We start from the raw sequence: 27,137 nt of genomic DNA, 5'->3' as shown, positions 1-27,137 counted from the left end.
TGTTTCATTGTCATAATTTTTGTTAATTTTTTTTTAAATTAAAAGTGAAATTTTAAATTTATTAATGTGAGAGGCTATTGACACTATCGCCTTTGGATTTTCGTAAAATGATATTTGATGGATAGTTTTATTATAAAGTAATTGCAAAAATTCAATTTGATACTATACTTTTTGAAAACCCGAGACATTCCGGGATAAAAGATCTAAATCCGATACAAATTTTGCGGACTTTTATGGACACCTTAGTATTCATATATCGCAATCAGAAGATAAATGGCCACATTATCAAATTTTTTACCGTATTTTTTAAAGTAATTTTTTTAGTTGTAGTCTTTTTGTTTCGTAAGTATAATAGTTAATTACACGTTATATAATTTTTATATTAGATGTGCTGTTGTTCTTAAGTTTGATTCAACCGTTTTTTTATATAACCTCTAAAATAGTTTACATGCGGTTGGAGTAAAACAAAACAACTTTACACTGGCAATGTGGAGATAATGAGAAAATAGTAAATCATCAATAAGCTAAAAAAGCAATTTTACAAGATATAAATTAATTTAATGGTTATACTAATTCAGATGATGAATTCTTCTGACAAAGTTCCATACGAATATTGTATGCAGTGCAATTCTTAAAAGAAATTACCTATTAAATATGTATTTAAAACTGAAGCTGTATTTACCTCATTTGTATTTGTAATAATTGTTTTGCAAGTAATAATGAGTGATTATTATAAATTAAACAGGAGTAACTACCAAAATGATTTATGAAGTAGTGAAAGTTGATGAAAATACTGGTTTGGTTCTATCTAATAACTCATCTGCTTCGCATTGATTTAATAGCGTAGCTATTATTTCATAAAACCTTTTTAAAATTAAACTTGCAATTGTGGATATTTTTTTGTGGTTCTATCGAATAATTCATCTGATTCGCATTGATTAAATAGCGTAGCTATTATTTGATAAAATGTTTTTAAAATTAAACTTGAAATTGTGGATATTTTTGCCTCCTGGCCATCCCTTGTTATCCTGTCTATGTAGTGAGATGATTAGGTGACAAATTTCAGAAAAATATCAACAAAACATTTTTATAACGATGACTTAGCTGGGAGTACTGAACATTTTGGTTAGTTATCACAATGTAATTGTGATCAAAGCTGAATTGAACCTTTGTACCAGGCCCTAACCTACATTAGATATTTTCCTACTTTTGATATATAATTTAGACTTCTGATATCGTAATTAATTATTTTTATACCAGAGTATTTTTCAAAGAAATGACGCTCCTGTACGTGTCGATGAGCTGCGCAAGTATTGTTACACAAAATATCATAATTTCCAACCATCATGAATTAAGATGCATTTAAACACTAAAAATTAAACAAAGAACTAGAAACAACAATAACAAAATAGAAATATCCAACAAGTGACACTGAATGTCTAGGATAGGAGACACTCGTACACATAGATCGTCTGTCGATGAAAGAATTAATAGTTGAGATTATAAAAAATCTGTGAGCAATATTTAACTCCCGTAGTGCAAGTTATAGTTATCGCAAAAAAATCGAAAATGAAATTTTTTATATATTTTTACGTTTCTAAGGTTTCTGAACATTTTGGCATACCTTAGAAAAAATGGATGTATTTGTGTGTGTGTATGTGAGTGTGCGCGTGTGTGTGTGTGTGTGTGTGCGGATACAAATTTTCGTCGACGATTTCACCGATCAACCGATTTAAATAATTCAAAAAACATTCGATTCATATTGATAAGGAGACGTGCTGATTAGTTTTTGGCGTGGGCAGGTCTAACCGTTCTGAACATACGGGGCAAAAAGTGCCAAAAACGGTAACTCACTTTTAAAGAGAACGGAGCGTCCGATTTTAATAATTCAAAAAACATTTTACTTGTATTGACAAGATGAAGAATTGATTTTCATAAAGGCAGGTCTAGCGGTTTCAGAGATCTAATAAAAAAGTTAGAAAAAAAATGCCATGTGGCGGTCAAAAATGATCATTAGACATATGCACATCAAATTATCAGATATTTTATATAGAGATTTTAACAATAAGTATAAATTTTGGTCGCATCCTATGGGTTCCATACCAATGTTTATTCGTTAGACGGCGACGCGGCGCTTACGCGCTTTGACATTTTGTGTCTATGCAGTTAAAGCAGTACAATTGCTTTGAAAAAAAGTTTAGAATTTCCAAAATATGTCAAAATAGAGAAAACATTTTTTTTTTCAAAAAAAAATTTATTTTTTTCAAAAAAAGTAATTTTTTGTCAAATTCCTAATGTCTCAAAAATCTAATTTTTTCAAAGTAAATTTTTTTCAAAAATGTTAATCGTTTTTAAAAAAAATAATATTTGGTACGGTAAGTCCCAGCAATTGGCCTTAAGGCTAGATGCCATGCGCCCCACTAGTTAAATCTATCTATTCATTCAACCTTGTTTCTTGTCAAGCACCAGTATTTTTTGCTTAGTCTGCGCAATGTTCCTTATGGTAAAACATCACTTAGACTTAGTTATCATAATTTTAGCTCGTAGGTAAGTAAATTTCGACTTTGATACTCGCATCGAACAGCCTGATATCTAGCAGTAATGACATCGCTTTCCCCTTGGAAACATAGAGAGCAATATGTTTCTAAGTGAAAGTAACACTTATCCGGCACCTCTGCATCAATGATTATTTGCCATATTACGGAAATTGTAATAACAAAATTTATGACACATAGATGAGACAACTGGTTCGGTTGCCATCTGTAAAACCGACATAGTATTGAGTCAAAGCTCAAACAAACAAACAAAAAATAATAATTTTAATCTAATTTATCTAACATCAAACCTTTAATCGATGCTTTCATCATGTCACAATATTTCTAAAAGTATCTAACATCATCAATCGATGACATTATTTTGTCGTGTCAAAAGGTTCACACGCGCGTACCTAATGATTACACAATATAGTGCCGTGAGCTTGATTCAACCCTTTAACTCCATCCCCGAATTAACTATCAGTGTTCTTTGTGCTCCAACCTACATCACAATGATGTGACAAAGTGAATGCGGATTACTCCTCACTCGGCTCGGCCAGATTACTTGGCCACCGAAACGTATGCACCATACACCATACACCATAAACACTAACATCTTACTTACTTAGAGAGATTCCGGAGATGCATCAATCAATGTGCTCGACGTAAAGCTATACAAATAGTAACGTTGGAGTTAATTGGAAATAGAATGGATTAGCTATGAATCTTTTTTGAGATGGTACAATGCATCTTTATGAGTTTTTAAGGTGACGTCAAGTATATTATCAAAATCGCAACTAGTGGTGAATAACATCATGCCTCAAGGCAAATTGCTGGAACTTACCATACCAGAATTGAATATTCGAAGCAAATTATCAATAATCAATAAATATTGATCAATAATTGAAAACAATTGTTTCAAATATTTTCAAAGAGATAATTATTAATATATTTTATCGTACTAATACAGTGACGATTTTATCGTACAAAACACTTAAGAATGTTTACAATAACAAAAGATGAGGGATGAATCTATATAAGGATGTATTTCTTAGAGTAACGCATATGAAATATATTCATTTTCAAACTAAATTGTAAACTAGTGGTGCATGGAATCGTGTCTTAAGGCAAATTACTTGTACTTCTCGTTTAACCAAAAACTAAATTTTTTTAAGTAGTTTTTTTTGAGAACTTTGAAAAAAAATTAAATTTATGAAAATTTTGACATTTTTGAAAAATACTTTTTTTTTGAATTTGAAATATTTTTTTCTTATATTTTGAACTTTTGTGTAAAAGAATGTTTTTCAAAGCAATCGCGCTACTTCACCTGTGTAGAAACGAAATAGCATAGCGCGTAAGCGGCGCTTTGCAGTTTAACTGAAAAACTGGTATCAGTACTTCGTCTTCGTTTGTCTTTGCCAAGAATTAATCAGCACGTCTTGCCATCAAAAAGAATCAAATATTTTTTTAATCATACATGGGTTGACCTGTGCGTCCAAAATCGTGGACACAATGCTGGATTCACACATACATACAAAAATACACATACAAACAAACATATACAAATGTTGACAAAAGTTTGAAACGTATTTTCATTTTCATTTTCATTTTTTTTGCGGTTACTATAAATTGCCATGCGGGATGTTGAAAAGAGTTGATTTTCTTATTAGCTTTCTTTTCTATGGTAAGTTAGAGTAATCGTCCGAAAACCGAACATGAAGATTTTTGCATATCTTCACGTTTCAAATCTTTCTGAACGTTTTGGCATATCTTAGAGAAAATCTATGTATGTGTGTGTGTGTGTTTATGTAGTATGTACGTGTGTATGTTTTGATACATTTTTTGTGCACAATTTCGAGAACATGGATCAACCAATTTCAATGGTTGAATGAGAATACATGCTGATTAGTTTCTGGCAAAGGCACGTTCAGCCGTTTTGAAGATGCAGAGTATAAAGTGCAAAGAAGTGCAATTTTAAGAGACCGGAGCGTCCGATTTGAATATTTCAGAAAACATTCGGTTAATATTGATGGGAAATGAGGCTAATTAGTTTTTGGCAAAGACAGGTCCAGACGTTTTTAAGGTACGAGATGAAAAAAAGTGCCAAGAACAGGAATTTTGAAAAAATAATAGCGTCCGATTTGAATAATACAAAAAACATTTCACTTGAAGAGCTTGAAGTCGAATTTTTGGCAGAGCAGGTCTAGCGGATTTGGAAATGAAATAAAAAAAAGTTATTTGGCGGCCAAAAACGATCATTAGACAAATGCACATCAATTTTACAGATATTTTTTAAGGATTTTAGTAATGAGTGCAAATACATTTCTATGGGTTTTGTACCAAAATTTGTATTGTTTTTAAGATACGAGATAAAAAGTTGCGATTTTGAGAGAACGCAGCGTTAGATTTGAATAATACAAAAAAATTATCACTTAAAAAACTGTCAAATTTTTGGCAGAGCAGGTCTAGCGGTTTTGGAAATCCAATAAAAACAAGCCATTTGGAGGCCAAAAATAATCATTAGACATGTGCACATCAATTTATCAAATCTCTGATAGGGATTTTAGTAATAAGTGCGAATGTGATCTACATTTCTATGGGTTCCGTATTAAATTTTGTATTGTTCAACCGTTAGACTGCGAAGCGGCGTTACGCGCTTTGTTAATTCGTCTCTAAAATAGCTCTGCAGCGCGATTGCTTTGAAAAAATTATTCGAGATTTTTTTTAAATTTAAAGCTTTTAATGAATGTAAATTTCGGTACAAGAAGTTCCAGCAATTTGCCTCAAGACACGATGCCATGCACCACTAGTTTCCAAGAAACATTTGCATAAAACGGTCAAATATCTCACCTAGAATTATCCCGTTACGAAAGAGCATTTCCTCCTTGACTTTTGTTGTGCATAGTTGCTCGCTTTGTAGCGGTTTCCTGCCTTTCCGGGAAATTTCTTGATCCCTACTTTCGATCGTTCCGTACAACAGTATCCCGTGCATCGCAATTGTAGCCGATGTTTACTCGAGTCATACGTCGTCTTATTCGGCACTTACCTCGGCCTCGAGAGTGCCACTTCGCGCATACTCAATTGCTAAAAGACACTTAGATCCTGATAGGTAAACCCTTTAGGCTTTATAGAGGTTAACGCTTCAAGTTGAGTGATTGTAGATAAGAAGCGTTCCGACGCCTCCGGTCCCCCATAACTCCACTGTTTAGACAATCGATTCGTATCAGATAGTTCAAAGCTTTAGCCGAGAAAAGATTAGATGAATCACGATTCTTGAAGATTTTTATATAGGTTGAATATTGGCAAAACAAAATATCATGTTCATTCGAGTATACTTAGCGATATAATATTATACTGTAATCGTCGTAACTGCTCATGAAGGTTATTATATTGTTAATCATTGTAGTGAACAACACAGCTAAATATTAAATATTATTTAGTTGGTCTTCCGAATGACTTTGAAATTAATTAAAAGTAAAGTGCCCATAAGAAGGTACAGAATGTTCCGGGATAGTCCAGAATTATTGTTTTCCACCTTGGGTTCCAATTTTTTTCAGAAGAAATGTTTGTCGTGACTTCAGCATTTTAATTCCGAATTAACACAATGCCTTATTTTAATTCTACAAAATAATAGTTGCATTATTCAACCAATGCAAAATATAAATTTTATGGGTGCATTTTTTACAGAGTGGTGATCACTGTGATTAATTAGATGTAAGCGGACTGTGAATTATAAATCCATCACCATAAGATATGTGAATAAAACCACTGTTTAGTTTATGATATATATTGAACTTCACTCTGCAACCTTCTTCCCTCATTACATTTGCTAGACTTTTTTATTATTGTAAGTTACAGGTATTTATACTCATACCGTTGTAACCCCTAACCCAAAGGTTTCCGGGTTAAATAGAAAAAGCCCTGGTCAAATCTTGACTACAGAGATAACATTGTGAATAACCTTGATCTGGTATTTTGTCAAAAATATTCATCAGCAAAGTTGGTACAATTATTCATATAATTTATCTCTTGTAGAATAACTTGTTCTAACCCAATTTTCTTGTTTATTTGATATTCTTCAATTTTTACACCTTTGCCTGTGAAGGTGTAAAAACGGTTCTTCTTAACTTACCCCACATGTAAGTTTTTATAAAGATTATTTTTTTAAAAAAAATACTATTAAATTTAACTTTAAAATAACAATACATCTTATTAAACATTTAAATAACGTGTGCTCAAAAATTATACCAAGGCCTTGAAAACTTAGGAACAGTGCTCACATTCAAAAAAACTAACAACGGATGAAAAAACTTTTGATATGGATTTTCAAATATTATCATTTATCTCACGATAGCAACGTCTTAAGAATCAAAGTGATAGCTAGTGAAACATCTCTGTCCCTCTACTTGCAAATATTATTAAAAAATTCCTAACCTTACTGGTTTTTGAAATATCGGTGGTAGAGCTTTTCACTCGCGGATCTTTAAGCCCGCACTATCCTAGTTTAGAAATTAAAAATATGAAGCAAAAATGCTTAAAATAGTAAAAAACTATCTTTATTTCGTAGAAATGTAATCAGTGGATTTCAAGAAACATTAGTTTGAAAAAAAACTGCCCTTAACTCCCCTACATATATGCAAAATCAGATGGCAAAATCATTATTGTATTGCGAGATATTAATTTCTGTAAAGGAACAAGTATAATCTAAATGAAATAATATAACCAAACTCAGTCTATTTGGTTTATATAAAGAATAGAAAAAAAGTTTAGCACATGAATATGAGAAATATTTAGTTGAAAAAAATCGCAAAAAATTGAAAATGAAATTTTTTATATATCTTTACGTTTCAAAGGATTTTGAATATTTTGGCATACCTTAAAAAAATTGATGTATGCGTGTGTGCGCGGATAAAAAAAGTTCTCGACGATTTTGGGAATACGGGTTCATCAACCATATCGAATTGGAAGCTACGAGGCAAAAAGTGCCAAAAATGGTAACTCAGTTTTTGAGAGAAAGAAGTGTCGATTTCATCAATTCATAAAACAATCTACTTGAATTGACAAAGAAATGGTTGAAATTTTGGCAGGCAGGTGTAGCGATTTCGGAGATCTAGTAAAATAAGAGAGAAAAAATCCATTTTGGGGTCTAAAATAATCATTAGACATATTCAAATTATCAGATAGTTTAATAATAATTAGAAATTTTGTTCACATTTCTATGGGTTCCGTACCAGTGTTTAATCGTTAGACCTCGACGCAACGCTTACGCGCTTCGATATTTTCTTTTCTATAACATATACGCAGCACGATTGCTTTGAAAAAAAGTACAAAAAAATAAAAATATTTTGAAAAAATCAATTTTTTCAAGAAAGTATTTTTTTCAAATTCATCTCATTTTTTGAAAAAAAAAAAATTAAAAAAGAACATCGGTACTGGAAGTTCCAGCAATTTGCCTTAATACACAATGCCATGCACCATTGGTTTATCTCTAAAAATAAACCAATTCACATTGTTGCAATTTCTTTATTTCCAAAACCACAATAGATAGACAAAAATCACTGAAAATTTAATCATTTTATATATGCAAACAGTACTATGGTCGAGCTGGCAAATACCGAAAAAAATGTATTCACAACAAAACTCGCTGTGCAATATGTAGATTGAATAACAATTATTCTGAATTCCGAACGTCATCAAATTACATACATGCCGATCGATCAGTTATCGTTTCGACGTAGGCGGACTGCCGTTGATGTGCAATCATACGAAGGAGAGCCAACATAGACATTGCACTACATGGACTGCTAGTCCTCATATGTTTTGTTGTATATAGTGCACAAACATAGAAGAGACTGTGACGTCACATGTCTGAGCGAACGTTGCCGATGACAATCGCGGAATCCCCGATTAATCATATGCCATGTCATATTTTACATATACTGTAATAGCCTTACTTAACATGGGCCTTATAATATATTGATCGATTTTAACAGGTGGATTCTATTTTATGAACATTTGTTTCACAGGTGAAGTATTATTAATATCATTTCTTACAAAATTATCAGCCATCACAATTGCAATTATGTTATTGAAATGAAACTATCACAGATAATATTTGAATTAAATTAACTAATATGTTAAATAATACTGAATATTATTCATATCATTTATTACAATAATTGCCATTATGTTATTGAAATAAAATATATGACATACGACATTTAATCAATCGGGAGAGTTCGCGATTGCCGTCGGCAATGTTTGCTCAGACATGTGACGTCACATACCGTTCTACGTTTTTTTTAACTCGTTTTAATTAGCAATCAGAAATACATAAAGATTCCTATGAGCTGAAATGGCAATATTTAAGAGCAATGCCTAAGAAGAGCTCCAATGAGATCTCAGTTTAACAATTAATACGATAATATTATATTAGACCTAATCTAAGACTAAGTCTAAAGGCCATTGTCGTTTCAATCTCCTTATACCAAAAGGTTGAGTAATGTCAACTATTGATGGGTTCGAATGTGAGTCCAGTTTGCGTTTGTATTTTTCCTTGAATTCTTTGAACGTTAATTGCACCGTTTTCATGTTGAGGTCGCTGTGAATGGTTTTATTTGTCAGGTACCACGGAGAATCAAGAATTGTACGTAAAAATTTTGACTGAGTTCTTTGCATTATAGCTATATTTGATTTGTAAGTACATCCCCAGAGCTCAATTCCGTAGGTCCAGATTGGTTTAATGATTGATTTATATAGCAGCAACTTATTTTCAACAGAGAGCTCAGACTTTTTACGCAGTAGCTAATCAAATTCTCTCATTCTGATCATTATTTGCTGCTTTTTTGTTTTTATATGACTTTTTCTAGTAAGTCTGCTGTCTAAATCGAGACCAAGATATTTCACTATGTTCTGTTTCGGAATCTGGACGTCATTTAAATAAATTGGAGGACAAGTACTCTCTCTCAGGATAAATGTGATATGAGGTGATTTGTTTTCATTTATGCAAATCTTCCATTTGGCAATCCACATTTGTAGTTTATTGATATGTTCTTGCGTTTGTCGGGAAGCTTGATCAGCACTGTGATTACTGCTTAGTATGGCAATATCGTCAGCGAATGTAGCAAGTGTCAGATTTTCAAGTAATGGGAGGTCCTTTGTGTATAAAACATATAAGAAAAAATACTACCTTGTGGAACTCCTGACATTATTTTGTGGAAATCAGATATTACTTGATTTACTTTTACTTGAAAAATCCTGTCTTGTAGATATGATTTTAAAATCCCATAATACCTGGATGTTCTATGTTTGAGCATTTATTTTGCGCTCGACAGTCCATGTAATATAAGGTCTATGAGCGCCGATCATACATTTCCTATGGCGATGCGGCTGAATGAAGGCAAATCGCCGATTCTTTTCACAGATAATATTTACTGTTCTTTTTGTGGTGCGATCAAGAGATCTTATCTGTATCGAGTTTCAGTTTTATGCATGCGGTTCCGCAGGCCTTCAGCCAAACTAGGCCGAGGTTGCAAAGTTATTACAACAAAAGCTCGGAGCTTAGGCCCGTATGGAAAATCTGCAGTCGAAATTAAGCCCAATACATGCACGGTAGAATGTTACAATGTATTTCACCATTGTGTTGAAGCGAATTTAATCCGATATGGAATCATATTTAATTAATTGCTAGGAATAGTACCTACTTGTATTTAGTTATTAGTATGTGTGTAATTATTTTAATATGAATTGGAACGGTCTGATCTTACCCATTATGTGGTGCATAGTAAGAAATTATAATTTTTTTAATGATTGATTATTCACTTTCTTCCAAGATAATTTTCACTCATATTTTTCAATAATTAGCATGAATTTATTTACCATCCGAATGAATTTTACGCCTATTTTTTGTTTTGTTTGCTTTCTAATAGTTGTGCTATGAAGAACTTGCTAGTAAAAATTTATCAACAAATCATTTGCGAGTATAAATGCACCTAAAAGTATTAGTTCACCGGAAAGTTAGAATATAGTATAACGAATATTTTATAATTATTTCAATATCAACATAAATTATAAAAAAATATATATTTGCTTGGTAGGTATACAAATAAATTTCTGGTGACTAACCAAATGACCTATATCCTAACACATAACACGTATCAAACAAACAACTATCGAACTATGTCTAGTAAAATTTTCAGTTCACTCCTAATTATAAAAATATGTTTTTACTGTGTTTCTAAAATTTGTCACCTGTCTATTTTACCTTGTAGGCTGAATAAAAGATAGATCCAATGTTTTGCTTTGAATTTCAGTGGGATTTTGCGAAGTAATAGCAAACTTATTTAACCAGTGCGACTTACAAATATTAACATAGTTGGAATAAATTTTGATATTATATATGTATATATCTCTTGTAAAATAGCCTTTTTAACTTCCCGTAGGGTAAGTTATAGTAATCGCAAAAAAATCGAAAATGAAAATTTTTATATATCTTTACGTTTCAGACGTTTCTGAACATTTTAGCATACCTTAGAAAAAATGGATGTATGTGTGTGTGAGTGTGTGTGTGTGTGTGTGTATGTGTGTGTGTGTGTGTGTGTATGTATGTATGTATGTACGTGTGTGTATGTATGTGCGGATACAAATTTTCGTCGACGATTTCGGGAACACGGATCAACCGATTTGAATAATTCAAAAAATATTCGATTCGTATTGATAAGGAGACGTGCTGATTAGTTTTTGGCGAAGGCAGGTCCAGCCGTTCCAAAGATACGGGGCAAAAAGTGCCGAAAACGGTAACTCAGTTTTTAAGAGAACGGAGCGTCCGATTTTAATAATTCAAAAAACATTTGACTTGTATTGACAAGATGAAGAATTGATCAAATTTTCATGAGGGCAGGTCTAGCGGTTTCGGAGATCTAACGAAAAAAGTAAAAAAAATGCCATTTGGCGGTCAAAAATGATCATTAGACATATGCACATCAAATCATCAGATATTTTATAGAGATTTTAATAATAAGTATAAATTTTGTTTGCATTCCTATGGGTTCCGTACCAATATTTATTCGTTAGACGGCGGCGCGCCGCTTACGCGCTTTGGCATTTTGTCTCTATGCAGTTAAAGCAGTACGATTGCTTTGAAAAAAGATCTTCCAAAATATGCCAAAATAAAGAAGAAAACATTATTTTTTCCAAAAAAAAAAATTAAAAAAAAAAAAAAAGTAATTTTTTGTTTAATTTATAGTTTCTCAAAAATCTTATTTTTTCGAAGTAAATTTGTTTTAAAAATGTCAATCGTTTTTAAAAAAATAATAATTTTTAGTACGGGAAGTTTCAGCAATTTGCCTTAAGGCACGATGCCTTAATTGCCTTAAGACAGAATTCCACTTACAGCTAGTTTAATTTAGTTTAGTTAATAAACACCTTGTAAGGGTAATGGTTCAACTAGTCATTTGTACCCCACCCACATGTAAGCTTTTATAAAGGTTATATAAAGAGAACTGTTAAATCTAACTAATTGTTAGAATAACAATACATATTATAAAACAATCAAATAAAGTATACTTAAAATTTATATACAAGTATCATAAAATAAAAAGAAAGAACTCAAAAATCATAAAAAATGACCAATGAAAAAACATGGCTGTTTATCACTTGATAGCAACATCGTAGGAATTTAAGTGATAGCTGGTTAACAAATCTTTTGCCTTCTACTTTAAAATAGTACTATTGAACAATTCTAAACTCTACGTATTATTGGGATTAAGGTGGTGGACATTTTTGCTCGCGGATCTTTAAACCTAAATAAATCTAAGTCATGCATATTTGGCCCATCAATTTAAACGAGTAACTTTTCTTTATGCAAACTCAAAAAGCTGGTTACAGATATTTTTTGGTTTTCTTAGATCCTGGAAGCCTCATTCTGTTCACATAATAGTTTATTCATATTCTTTAATTATTCATAAACAAACCGTAATCAATAATAATAAATATAATTTTAAGCTCTTGTCGGGCTTATTTATATTTAATAAATTAAGTAAAGTAATTTTTTAATATTCATAGTAACTGCACAACGGTCGCTTCTGAAATAAAAAGATCTGAAAGAAAGCATTCGAACATTAATGGACTTATTCTGCCTCATAACAGACCAATGTTATGGCAAGGCTATGTTATAAAAAACTATCCATATTAATTCGTTCTAAATATTGAGAAAAGCCATGAGGTTGCTTTGCAGTCAGGCGTTTTTCTCAAGTTGTCAGATAGAAAACCTAACCCTTTAACCGTATAAATGTCAAAAAAACTATTTTAGATAACAAGGTCTTTCTGACTCAGGTTCCTAACATACGAGTGACGTTGCAGATTATGTGTAAAACACCTGAACGCACAGCAAATGCATGACATTTTGACAGTATACGGTATGATTCAGTAGCATAATGTATGCAAGTTGGAGCGTAGCATGGCCTTGCCATAACATTGGACTGTTGTGCGGTAGAATTGGCCTATAAATACAATGTTTGTCATCAAGTTCATCATAATGAATAATTATTATCAGTCATAGATGAATCATTATGAAACGACAATGGCCTTTGGGCATAGTCTGAGCTTCGTTTCATTATAAATTTATTACATCATAATAAACTAAAATAATCTCACTGAAGATAAATTAAAACGACCTCACTTCTAAAGCCTGATTTCTTGTTATTGATTTCATCGTATATTGTATTTCATCTCTTCGGCATTGGATGTGGTATTTAATGTAGTAAATCCTTTAATCATATAGTTTTTATTCGATTTAGTCTCGTTAGTAATTCTAATTTCCTTTCAGTCGTCAAAAATTAAAATCAATAGTAAAATTGTAAGTAGTAGAAGATACATGGTCGTTTATTAGCGGAGCAATTTTTTTATTCCAACTGTAGTTCCAATTTGCAGATAATGATAATTTCAGAATAAATAAAAATACATTAAAACGTACACATTCATAGAAAATATTTCTATGAAAATCAGGAGAATTTGCAATACAATTTAAAGTGATTGCTATAGTGGTTGAATTGAGATTGACTCTTATTTGCTCCTTGCTTACCTGTGGCCGAAACAGAGATGCCAATGAGGTACCACAATATTACCAATCTCCTGGTGTTACCACATGTTTGGCTATAATACTGGCTGATTCCGAAAGATGCCATAACAAAACTCAAAATTCGTTGATAGTGTAACAACAGTCTTTTTTGTTATTTTGGGTCCTGGAATAGTCTATTTTGTCCAAATAACATAGCAAATTATAAACAATTAAGATTTACCGGTCATGGATCAAATATTATGAAACAACAAGGGTCTTTGGACTTGGTCTAATCAGAATACTCGACATTGTTCTAATTTCTCAGGTTCTCATATTTAATTTTAGGCAAAGTCTTCTAAATTATGTTTAAATTCTATTGTGTCGAGCTATTATCCGTCGTAGCTATTCGTCTCCGTGCTACGATATGAGAAATATCTGAAAGCGTTCCTCCCGTAGCACGGGCGGCGTGCCCGTGTCAGTCTCGCAGCGATAACGCTGTCGCCGCCTTTGATGTTTTGTTGTCTTTGTAGTGACGCCGCGCTGTTCTTTCTGTTGTGCCGGTCGTTATACGAAAACACGCATAACTCGCAAAATCTGATTTGGCTCAGTCAGTCAGTAAGAATTCTGACGAATAAGAGATAAGTATGCAATCATACTTACATGTTGATTTTAATTTCAGTTTTTGGCATAGGGACCATGCTGTCGAAACCAAATGAATCATCATTGTAACACATAACACGTATCAAGCAACTATCGAATTATGTTCAGTAAAATTTCCATTTAACTCCGAATTATAGAAATATGTTTTTTTATTATTTTTTTTAAATTTGTCATCTGTCCATTTTTACCAAGATATGTAGTTGTATTTATAATAAAAATGCAATAAAACTGTCAGACTTACTACTTTACCATAATATAATAAAAACCGAAGGCAGATTCAAACAGTATCAAAAAAACTAAAATATAAATTATAAAAATATTAATAATCATAATTAAAATAATAAAATATTTAAAGGTTTTTTTAATCCGTTCGTGTTATTCGACGTTCTACTTATTTATTAAAATTCATCATAATAAAATTTACAAAGATAGTATACACATCGGTCCACTAGCCATATCTCAAAAACCAGTAATGTTAAGAATTTAGTTTAAGTGAGCACAGAATGCACGTGCAAATCTTATAAATTTTTCCATGTAGCTTAAGTAATATACGCATCCCTTTTTATATTTTTATTACTAATGTATCCTTACTATAAACCCATCTACCGTTCTAAGAAATTATACCAAATTGTGGGATTATAGAAAAATCCCAAATTTTATAGCTGTTTAGTATATTTTTGAACCCCCTCTCCAGGCAGTTTTAATAATTTTTATATTATATTTTTAAGTTTATAAATTCTGTATTCAGTTAGTCGCGATACTGGACACATCAATCTTAGCACGTAAAAATTACTCATATATTAATTAATGTTATTAAATCTTTTTAAGAAATAATGTAATTGATACATGTTGATCGGTGTTTAGACATCAACCATTAATTACAGATCACGCAAGTGTTTTTAAAAGTGTAGTAAATATAAGTAAATATATTGGGAATACATCGGGAACATGAGTAAGGTGTACCACGCCTGTACAAGTACAGTTCAGAATTTTTTGCCAACATTATTTGAAAGTAGAGGGAAAATGATGTATAACCAGCTATTATTTTGATTCTCACGATGTTACGATGTCACGATGCTATCAAGAGATATACGGCAATTTTTAAAAATCTATAATAAAAGTATTTTCTTTCGTTAGTTTTTTTTTATTGTGAGCGTAGATGTATATTTTACGAGAACTTAATATCATTTTTAATCCTACGTTATTCTAATGTTTTATAAAATATATTGTTATTTTCAAGTTAGATTCAATAGTTTTTTTTTTATATGAACTCTATAGCTCTATAAAAGCTTGCATGTGGGTGGGGTAAAAAGAACTATGGTTGCTTTTACCTTGGCTTGGTAAACAATAAAAAATAGTAAATAAGAAAGTAAATTAAATTAAAGAAAGCAATTTTATAAGAGATAAATCAAATTGATAGTAATTCCAATTCTACTTATAAATCTTTCTGACGATGTACCAGATCAAGATTATATACAGTGTTATCTCTCTAAGAAATGTATGCATGAAATATATATTTTGCATTGGTTAAATAATGTAAATATTATTTTGTAAAATCTCTTTAAAATTAAAAATAAGTCATCGGACTTCTCTTCTCCATGACCATCCATGACACCGCCTATGGGGTTAAAAGAACCCGTGTAACATTTGATTAAAATGTGGCAAATTTTTGAAAAACAGCAAAAAAAAATTTCTATGATGAATAGGTTGTGAAGTTTTGTGAACACAGTCGGATAGTTATTTGTTTGATATGTGTTATAAGATATGATATGTGTTATAAGATATGATATGTGTTATAGATATAAGTGAAGAAGTTTGAATGAAATGTATAGTTATGTAAATGTATAGTTTGTAAGATATGACCATATTTTTTATTTGTATTAATTATACTTTACGTTGATTTATGACAAAAGCTTCTGTTTCAAGAGACGCCATTTATTTTATTTGTATTAATTATAAATTGCATTGATTTATCACAAGAACTACATTAGAAACATGTATTTTTTTTTTCAAATAAGCATAGAATAAACTGCCATAGGTATCATTGTCGTTTTTTGTCGTTGCTACTAGCCCCAGTAGAAATTACAACTAGCCCAAAACACGAGGTAAAATTGAACACCTCACGTTTTGGAGAAAATGGTTAATTGAAAAATAATGAAAAATAATTATGGAATTCGATCTTTACTTTATAGAAATATAGCCAGTGGATCAGACCAGACATTAGTTTTGAAAAAAAACTGTTACAGCAAGCCCCAGCTCCCCTATATGTGTCATTTTCTATTAAGGTGTTATTTCAAGCAATGATTTCAAATAAAAGTTATTTAAATAATTTGTGTATGATTTTTGAAGCAATCATATTTCTTGTAAATGAATATAAATCAATTTTTTATGTAAAATGAAATTAAACGATAGTCTGAGACAGTAAAAACGATAATATTTTGTTTTGAAATTTTAATAGATCTTTCAATCAACGTCAAGAATCTTGTTGAATGTGAGTCTCTAAGTTTAATTACATTTTTATCCCAAAAATTAGATATTCATAAACCATGTCAGACGTAGAACAGAAACTTTTAGTTTGTATCGTCCAAAGTCTAGTCAGCTGCGCTTTGTTTGTTCCTTATCAAGGAGCTCGACGTTATGAAATTGCGAATTTATGATCAAAATTATTTATTCATAATATGAAAGTCTGCTTCGCTCTTGCAATATCAACGAGTTTTCTATTAGAAGTAAATGAGACGTAGAGACGTAGAAGCGTAGGCGTCACTCCAGACTTCTTTCTTTCGGAAAGTGTGGGATTTTTTTCTGTCAAAGATATCAAAGTAACTTTTCATTTATCCCATTCCTTCGAAACGATAATACGTCGTAGTTTTAACTGACTTGGCTAACAATGGCAAATATTCAATATTCAACCCGACTATTCGCATAGGGTTGTCAATTAATAAAGCAGTAAAACAAGACTTCTATTGCATATTTCTATAACTTAAAATGAGATAACGATATAGATAAACTAGGTGTTAGGCGAATAATGCATGCTGCAATAAACATAGAATTTCAGCAACTTCAGATTTGTTTGAAATTTTGATGCTGCTAATAATTTCGAACTTCAGTAAATTTTAATAATCAAACCATGTTTTGCAGATATCTAATTTTAACACAGGGTTTCTACCAAAAACTAATCATCACGATTTCCAATTGATAACCTTTTGAATTTTCAAAATCAGTTTAAATTTTTTTGTGAAACTGTGGACAACATTTTGCACTTTTCTGCTAATTTAACCTGAGTTCTGAACTGGCATTAATGAATGACTTCTGAATTTCTGAAAATGTGAAACCGTGTTTGAGAAATTTTCGACCAAAGCCAAATTTTGACTCTTGTACACACACCAATTTTTTGCCAAAATTGATCTCAAACGATTGGGAATAATTTTAAATTTTTAGAGTCGGATTTTTGGCGAAAACTAACTTCTATTTCGAGAAATTAATTGTATGGTTTGTTATTTATGAATCTTCATGATTAATTTTTTGCTTTAATACATTTTGTATAAACTATCTTTCAAAATTGCTTCATAATTGTAAAGCAAATTGTTATTTTGATGACAGACATGGTTTAAGCACATTGGCGCGATGGTTGGTAATTTCCAAAATTTGTTATAAAGCTAGAAAGATACTAAAAGTCCCATCTATAAGATTTGAATCAATTAATTTTATGTTCGACATCCGCCTTGGACAGTCTCATGTCAAGTAGTAGTAACATTGGTTTTTAGTTGTAAATATAGATAGCAATGTATGTAATTCCAAATGAGAAAAGGTCTTTCTTGGTATTGCTGCACCACGAAAAAATCATCAGAAATATCTCAGAAATTATAGCAATATATTCATTACATAGAAATAGGAAGAACGGTGTACTAGCCACGTTATTAAAAGAAGCTTTCAAAATATATAATATAACTCCTTTAGTTCTGATTGTAGTTTAATATATATGAAAAATCAGTCAGTAGGATTTGTTTCGCGCAATATATGCACATGATCCATAAATTGGAGGTCGAACTACAAAAAGGGGAGTAAAATAGAAAAATACGACAAAGTCTGCGATCTAAGGGTATAATAAGAAAAAATAGCGAAAAATGATAAACACAAAATCTCCTAACAAGTAATTTTTCTGCACGATAATTAACATTTTATTATTTCTGTTGCTTACCTTAAATGAGTATAATCCATTAATCCAAGCATATTTACTCCCCATTGCTTCTGGGTAAACTGCAAACACGTTTGCAATTGAATACCTGAAAATATTAAATCATTTACGTGAAACTTAATAGTAAAGGTAAATTTGGGTAAGAAACAAAGGAAAGAAAATTATAAGATTTTAATCATAACGCAGGCGAACTACTAGTTAAGAGATTTTGTGTTTTTCAAACTACTTGGAAAACACATGTCGCACACCCAATACAGACAACTTTTGTTGCGAACCTGTGTGAATAATGTTCGAAAGTTTTACTAATTAGAATGATACAACCTGCAACAATTGCAACCAACGATATTTTATGCTGATATAAATATTTCAAAATTACTTGGCTTTGATTATAGCGATTAAATTCTCTTACTAAACCCTGATGATTATGAGATGTGCGACGTGCAAAAGGATACTATGCACCGCAAGCCTTTTAAGCAAACGACAGAATGATTATATACTTGTATATGTATATATATATATATATATATATATATATCTACCAGGAAGCAAAGATAATGTTTTACCAGAATAGACATAACCGAATATATTTATACAATGGAATAATGAGCAATTATGAGGAACGCTCCAAGAGGCAGTTCATTAACAGAAATAAGCTTTAAACCGGCGAAACTTAGCAACCAACAGGCAATGCATAATATAAAGAGAATTTGAGAAATTATCAAAAGGATCGAGTGTTTATTGTTCATTGTGATGCGATGCTTTGTGACAAAAACGTAAACGTCGGGTGTATTCTTTTTATCTGGATTATTTTTCTGAAGGGACCTTTATGTTACGAATGAATATTCATTTCGCCTCGAGTAGTAGTGGAAAATCGAATCGCTCAAGTACTCAGAACAGAACAGAAACACTGCAGATCAAGCACACAAAATGACACTAAACCATATTGTTGCTTACATAAACTTATATTATGTAATTGGTTGTAAATAATAATGGACTAGTATTGCCCTATAGGGCAGGTCCAAGAGCTGAGTTAAATTTTAATTAACTCGATTTGCTTAAATTTTTTGTGGGTGTTTTGAATTATTTAAATAGTTATTTTGATTATTGTAAAAAATCATACCTAAATCTAGTTGAAACAAAACCTTAGGGCTAATTGTAACATACAATAATTATATAGAGATACAAGTGAAAGTAATTGTTTGAAATGAGAAGAATTTCTATATCAGGACCGACTGTACATTGTAACGGAGATGCACGCAATAATTATAAATAACATTATCAACCACTATGATGGTCAGAGTACAAACTACGCAGAATGTTTGGTTACTCATTGCTACAACATTGTGATTTCAAAATATCCTTGACAAACCCAGCAGTTGTTGATAACATTTTTTTGCAAGCCACAAAATACGCAACAATAACGTACTTATCTATTGCGTAGGGCTCGCCCGTAGGTAAGCGGTTAAAGAGCGTCGCGACTTATGGCAGAGAACCCCGGTTCGATACCCACTTCGAGAAAATTTAAGTAACTTTCAATGAAAAAAATATGTTTTCACCGAAAACTCCGATTTGATAATAAACATCATTCTGACTCGTTTGAGACCAAAATTGAGAAAAGAGCGTATAACAGCTTTAATTCATATTATATTCTTTTTTGATACTGCTCCTAGTTTCATATATGGGACTCAAAAATTGCATAACGGATATTTAAAAGACTTTTTTACCATAAGAAGAATCTCAAGATCTGCAAGCCTTAGTTATTGTATTAGATAATACTAATATTAGACTTAATATTGTTTTATATTTGAATTTTACTATAATTAATTCAATTAAAATAATTTATATTCTGTACTTACTAAATTTAATACGAAGTTTTCTGATAAATTTTCAAAAATTTAAAGGTCATTCAATGTATCTCGATAGGGGCTTGTATTAATTAGTTTCCAGAGACAATCGGCCCAGTCCTTTCTTTGTAATTTGTACTTTGAACAGATTTGTCTGCTATAATAACTTTTTTATCATTATGGTTAATATGGTCTTAAAGAACATACTAAAATATTATAGGTTACGCTAGTAGTTTTTATGAGAAAATCAACATTCATCAAAACAAGTTTCAGGGATACACAGACGCTTCGAATAATAATGGTGAGCTAGAGGCTATTTTTACCAGATGTAAGTAATAACAGGCACTTTCAATAGAATCTTTAACGATATATTTTTTTTACTACTTTGGACATATGAATCGTGCTGCATAATATTATCATAACTATTATCCTGCAGGTCAATGCAATAAACAGAAGTGTGCAGATCTGTCATTTTAGATAATTAATATACAATTGTATTATTATCGACTAACTTAAAATTTTATATATCTTGATTTGCTTCAAATTTATCAATCCCTTCTAATGTAGAACAATTTTCGTGACTGCTGAACTGATTAAATCTGGGGTTAGTTGAAACAAAACCTTAGGACTAGTTGTAACATACAGAAATTATATACAGATACAAGTGAAGATTGATTGGGTGGAAAACTTAGTTTATAAGATATGGGAATATGTAAATTATACTATAGGAGGCTAAATCTTCTATTTGTATTCATTGTAGTTTACGTCTTAAGTGTATTTATCAAAGTTTACGTTCAATTTTGAAAAGAGTTGCTTAACTACATGCAAAATTTCTAAAAATTAAGCAAAAAGTAAATTATCACTTGCACACCTGTAGATGTCACAACTATCCCCTAGTACATGAGTGAAAATCCAAATTTTTTCTAAAAAATAATGAATTGTGAAATAATGAACAGCGAGTACAAAATTATTTTTATTGGATTCGGTAGGGGAATAAATATAGCATCTATCGATCTTTAATTTGTAGAAATATAATCTGTGGAATTCAAGATATATTAATTAATTAAAAAGGATGCTATAATCTTTTAGCTTCCTACTCTTATTAGTAATGTTATATTGGAAACGTCTCTGTATCTTCTAATCTGATAACTTGGTTATTTTGAAACAAACTACTAGATTTTGATCTAAAAAAAAGTAGGAGTATACGACCAAATTTCTTTTTACTGCTAAAATTTTTGTTTGCATTGTACTTTTATCAACTGTACATTTTGTAAATTTTACAACTTGTACATTTATCTTAAAAAAATATTATTTCTATCATTTCCTGCTTCTGAACACCAAAGAGTACACAGTCCCTCTTCAAAGATGTTGATCATATTACGGCCGTTTTGAAAACAAGATTATAATAAAATACGATTTTTCCTTTATGAGATTTATGAATTGAATACGTATGTCGCTACTTGGAAGGCGCACTGACTCGAGAAGTCAAAAGTTTTCATATTAAATTATATCCCTGAGCCGAACTATATTATTACTGGCTGGCAGAGGCATTGCTTATTATCGCTCACTGTGGATTTTCCACTTCGCTATGAATAATGGTCGTTCGATGTTCGTCCCGCGTGCACCGCGCGACTTCTCATTGATTTCGAACTTTTGCCTTGTATTGTGTCGCGTTCAACTTTGACTGGCTTTATGAAAATATACCAACTCCGAAATTATTACTTGCTATCGTATTTATACTTGATTTTTTAAGTAAAATTATATAGTCGTAAATGAGTTTCCAAAACAGTATTATTATTATTATTATTATTATTATTATTGGTGTTTTTCATAAAAACAGTTCCATGGCACAAGAGTACACACTTTATTTACCTATCATCCCATATTTACCTATCATTGCTTACTAGTCACTTTTGATATCTCAAGCTTCTATGCTTTTGTTTCCTGTATTTTATTATTTAATTTGGTGTATTTTCTTTCTTTGCGAAAGTCATCCCACATATTAAGATTTTTTAGTTGGTCTGGCATTTTTGAAGATTCGAGGCAAAAAGTGACAAAAATGTCAATTCAGTTTGTGAGATAACGGAGATTTCGATTCCGATTTGAATTATTCAAAAAACATTTCATTCGTATTGAAGAAATGATGAATTGATGAAGTTTTGGGGAAGGCAGGTCTAGCGGTTTTAAAAATCTATCAAAAAACTAAGAATATGCCATTGGGGCGTCAAAAATTATTATTGGACTATGGCACATCAGGTTAATAGATATTTATTAGGGTAGAACAAATTTTGTTCACATTTTTATCCGTTAGACTACGACACGGCGCTTACGCGTTTTGAGCCCGATTGCCTTGAAAAAAAGTTCACCATTTTCAAACGTTTTCAAATTATTTGTAATACTAGTTCTCGGTTTTCATGTTATAATTTTTATAGAGCAAATTGTCCTGTTTTTCGTGGAATATTAAGTAAGTATAATCAAACATACAAATTTTAATCGTTATTCAAAATAATTTGAATTTCTGCCGAGTTTCTCATTTTTTGTTTCGTTTGCCAATAAATTTTCTATCACTTTAATTGAAATCAGTTCTAAAATTCTCATTCAATTTTTCATCAATTACATAATGCGTTGTATTTTCAAAATGTTAGATAATATAAATAGTTGGATAGTAATTTCTAATTTGATTCTATTTTGATTTATATAATATACCTGATGAAAGAGTTATATAGTTTTACATGAATTATTTAGAATTATACAAAATACAAAACATGAAAAGTATAGAATTTTTTTCACAATACTATTTTAAAGTAGTTGGCAAAATATGTGTAACCTGCCATCATCTTAATTCATACGAGGTAGGAGACAAATGGCCATGTATAGACATTCACAATTAAAGTATTTTGTTTCGTTTGTAGTTTTTTAAATTAATAAGAATAATTCTAATATTTACGTCCAATTTGCCAGTTTCTTAAATATAGTGAGATAAAAAGGACCAACTTTACACTGGCAAAGGGTAAACTATTAGAAAAAAATTAAGTTCACAAGAGATAAATTAAATAAAGTTATTTCAATTTTGGTGATGAATATCTTTGATGAAATACCACATCAAGGTTATATACGTTGAAGTTTTATGGAAAATGGGCCCATTAAAATTTTATTTCGCTTTGGTTAAATAATTTAGCTGTTATTTTGTAGAATCTCATCAAAATTAAAACAAAGATATTTTATCTGTTTGCCCGATAGTAACCCCATAAGTTGAGTAAAAAGGGAAGATACATTTTAGAAAAATAGTAAAAAAACATTTCTAAAATTAGAAAATAACTGGTAAATTTACTGAACATAATAAGATGGTTGTTTGTTGAACATGTGTTATTTGTTGTGATGTAGTTCTTTTAGTTTAAACACTAAAATTACTAGACCTCAAATAGAACCTTTGCGGCCCGCCCAATCCCATTAATAACTGTATTATTGTAATTGACACAAATTTAGTAAAATTGTATTATTAATTAGGCTAATGAATGACTTTGTGACTACCATTTAACAGCAAATGTCGATCTTTGTCGAATTAAATAAAATAGAATAAATATACATAAATGATAACGTTAAGTCTAGAACTTTTCTATTCAGTTACCGTCGCACAATAGAGTTTGAGATCTGTAGAAAATTCAAGTCGTTTCACATAAACCTGCTCCTTTTACACAATGATTTCGCAAAAGTCTAGGAACGACGAACAACGAATGAAATTCCTCCGAGTCATGTTAATATATTTAAACCATTATGAATATTACAACTGCTTTTCTTCCTAACATCGAAGTGGGTATAATATAATATGTTCCTCGCATGCTCGTGTGTCGCTCGGAAAAGAATTCGCAAATATGTCGTAAGTTATTACATTTCTACAGAAAATGCGATCTCAGAATACATATGCGTTTCCAGTTTGAAATAAAAGGGTTGACCCATTTTAAACTCACTTAATGGCTTCTAGATGTTCTTTGCAAAGTTGACTGACTGTTTGACTTAGTTTTTAAAAGTTTCATGTCATTACTAATCAAGTGCAGAAGATCGAGTGATACACTAAGGTGAACATATTTTTTTATTCCAAACCGAGACGAAAACTTGTACCAGACCGGATTTTACGAGTCGTTAGTTAATTTAAATAGGTTATATTTGATTTTTTAGTTTTTGTGTTATAAAGTTATACCTAACAAGTACCTACTATTGAACTATATAATTCAAATAAATTAAAACATAAAATTTAGGTAAAAAGTTTTTTTAATGAATCAGTTTTTTTTAAATTCCCATAGTGTTATATTTCAAGACTACCTGAACACCTTCGGGCAAATTACCATTTGTTATTATTATTATCACCGGAACATTTTGGCATACCTCAGAAAAAATTCATATGTGTGTGTAACATACAAACTTTTATCGACATTTTCAAGAACCCTTCTCAAGGGATTTGAATGATTCAAAAATCTTTGTTTGCTATTAATTAGTTTTTGGCAAAGGCAGGCCCAGCAGATCGTCCAGCAGATGATGTAGACAGGTAGATAGATGGATAGACAGATAGATAGACAAGTAAAAAGGTAGAAATTAGACAACCGGATGAACAGATGAAGGCTGCTTAAATATCTTTGGTCCTCAACTAAGATCGTCAAAAAAATTTATAGATTTTTATACGATACATTAAAATAAGCCACTAGTTTGCATATAGTTTTTAGAATTTCCGATTGTAATCCCTGAATGGTCTATGCAAAACAGTCATCCAGGTCATATTCATGTAAGTCTAAGATTGCCATCGTAAGATGACACAGATAAATTCAATTGTACGGCTCAGCATAAGAAATCATTGTTGTGCTGTATTATTTATATTTCAAGATTTTATTTGTATTATGCATTTTCAAATAACAAGCTCAAAGGAATAAAAATAGACAAGGAAGCGACATATATAAAGCGATGGGAAAGAACACATGGACTAACATTTAGAAATAAATGTTAGTTCTTATAGATAGACTAATTAAAATACATTAGTATTTAATAATTAATGTTTATGCTAATTAATTTTTGGTTCAAAGAATTTTTGATGAAATAAATTATATTGATTTTTTGAATAAAAAAAATTATATTGAATTAAATTTTTGGTATTAAAATCGAATGAGCCTAAGAAGAGGTAATAAAATAAATAATTCAAACGATTACATAGTACTCGTATATAATGTATTTACTCAAAATCAATTTAATAATGATTTATTAAACGAATTTATTCAACTAATAGAATTAAGCTTTAATAATTAAACAATCAAAATCGTAATTCAAATGTATAAGTTTTTAATTTGTAAAAATAATGAAGGTTTTTGAAAGAATGTTTGCTATAATACAATGAGCACACTCTTTGTCAAAAGTAAAATATAGATAATTTCAAAACATGCACCTAAAATATCGACGGGTTTTGATTTATAAATGTTAAATTTAAATAATTATTATCACTTGCATATTGAGGAATGATGCAAAAAATTAGAAAAACTTTTCTATTAAATATAATTTTTAATATTTATACCTTATGCGGTAATTGGCCGAACAATTCGTTCATAACCAACAGTTTAATTTAGAATTTTTCTGCTAAAAATAATTCAATATATTCTATATGGATTTTGAAAAATTAAAAAATCATTTTGAAAGATATCTTTTGAGTTTATATTGATTTTTTCTTTCAATGAATTGGTCAAGCAATTTTGCTTACTGAACATCCTACTAGTCTACCTGAAAATTGTTAAATAAAACTAGTAACATAAAAAATAAAAAAAAATCGAAATGACATTTTTATATACTAATGAGTAATAATCTATAGAGGAAACTGGGTGCGGTAGTGTCATTTCTTTCATCGGCAATAATTTTGTTATTTCGGCAATAATCAGCTAGCTGAGAGAAAAGTAAATTAGATAGTAAATTTAACATTTGTCTACGTGGAAATACTGAAATTCTGCCCTTAAATACGATGGATTAGTCAAAAATTCAAATCCTACTAGAAAAGGGCGAGTATCACTGTCCTGGGGATGTGGATTTATACTTATGAATATAATCTACTAATATTAATTTTTTTGATTCTCATTCTTTCTCAAATATTGTTTTAGTTCGATTTATTTTATCTATTTAATTTCACCCGAGAAAACAACCCCACAACCATCATATTAATATAGACCCCTAACTCAATGCAGTAGTGGAACTTATGCAAAAAAAACATACTTCATATTTTTATCGTTTTTTTTTTAATTTCTATAATTTAGCTGTTGTGGCGATTGTCACTACCGTACCCTGTCATAAACGTACCCAGTCTCCCCTATTTTTTTGTTCAGTCGTCACTGTGAAGAACTGAATCATAACATATTTATTTATTTATTTATTTATTTATTTTACAAGCCGTTGGTATAATAATATTATAAGAAGGCTTAAGTCAATATTTTATAGGTTTAATATAATTTAATTAATTATTAGCTATTTTATTACTTTTTTATTATTTAATTTATTTACTATAAACTTATTTATATTTTTTTATATTCATAGTGGTTAGTTTCACATTTTTTATGAACAATTAATCACGTGATCAATTTTTTAGGGATTTTTGGACCTTTGTGATAAATGGTGATATTCAAAATTATCCCCCTCCTCTCTCACCAAACATCACGTGTATTTTTAGCTGCGAGTAAAAATTGTAATTTTTTATTATTTTTTGAAAATGTTTGGATTTTTTTTTAAATTCAGGTAAAAATAAATACAAGTAAGATCTTACTATACCCATCACTCCACCACGAGACTTTTCGTGATTTTTTATCAACTCCGCCCTAAAAAACTGA

General features: G+C 30.6%; 1 protein-coding gene across 1 annotated transcript in view; it reads right to left on the bottom strand.

Annotated features, from left to right (window-relative positions):
• Positions 1-27,137, bottom strand: part of LOC113367071 — a 140,829-nt gene that overhangs the window by 1,398 nt on the left and 112,294 nt on the right. Inside the window, exon 3 of the mRNA XM_026608700.1 lies at positions 18,449-18,533. Coding sequence (XP_026464485.1) covers positions 18,449-18,533 — 85 coding nt within the window. The remainder of the gene's footprint in view (positions 1-18,448; positions 18,534-27,137) is intronic.

Source organism: Ctenocephalides felis, unplaced genomic scaffold (genome assembly GCF_003426905.1).
Source record: "Ctenocephalides felis isolate EL2017-DRISC unplaced genomic scaffold, ASM342690v1 CF-g0.4_SCAFFOLD_01170, whole genome shotgun sequence".
In the NCBI taxonomy this organism is placed as follows: domain Eukaryota; kingdom Metazoa; phylum Arthropoda; class Insecta; order Siphonaptera; family Pulicidae; genus Ctenocephalides; species Ctenocephalides felis.
The sequence above is the reverse complement of the archived record's forward strand: the minus strand, read 5'-3'. Positions and strand labels throughout refer to the sequence as shown.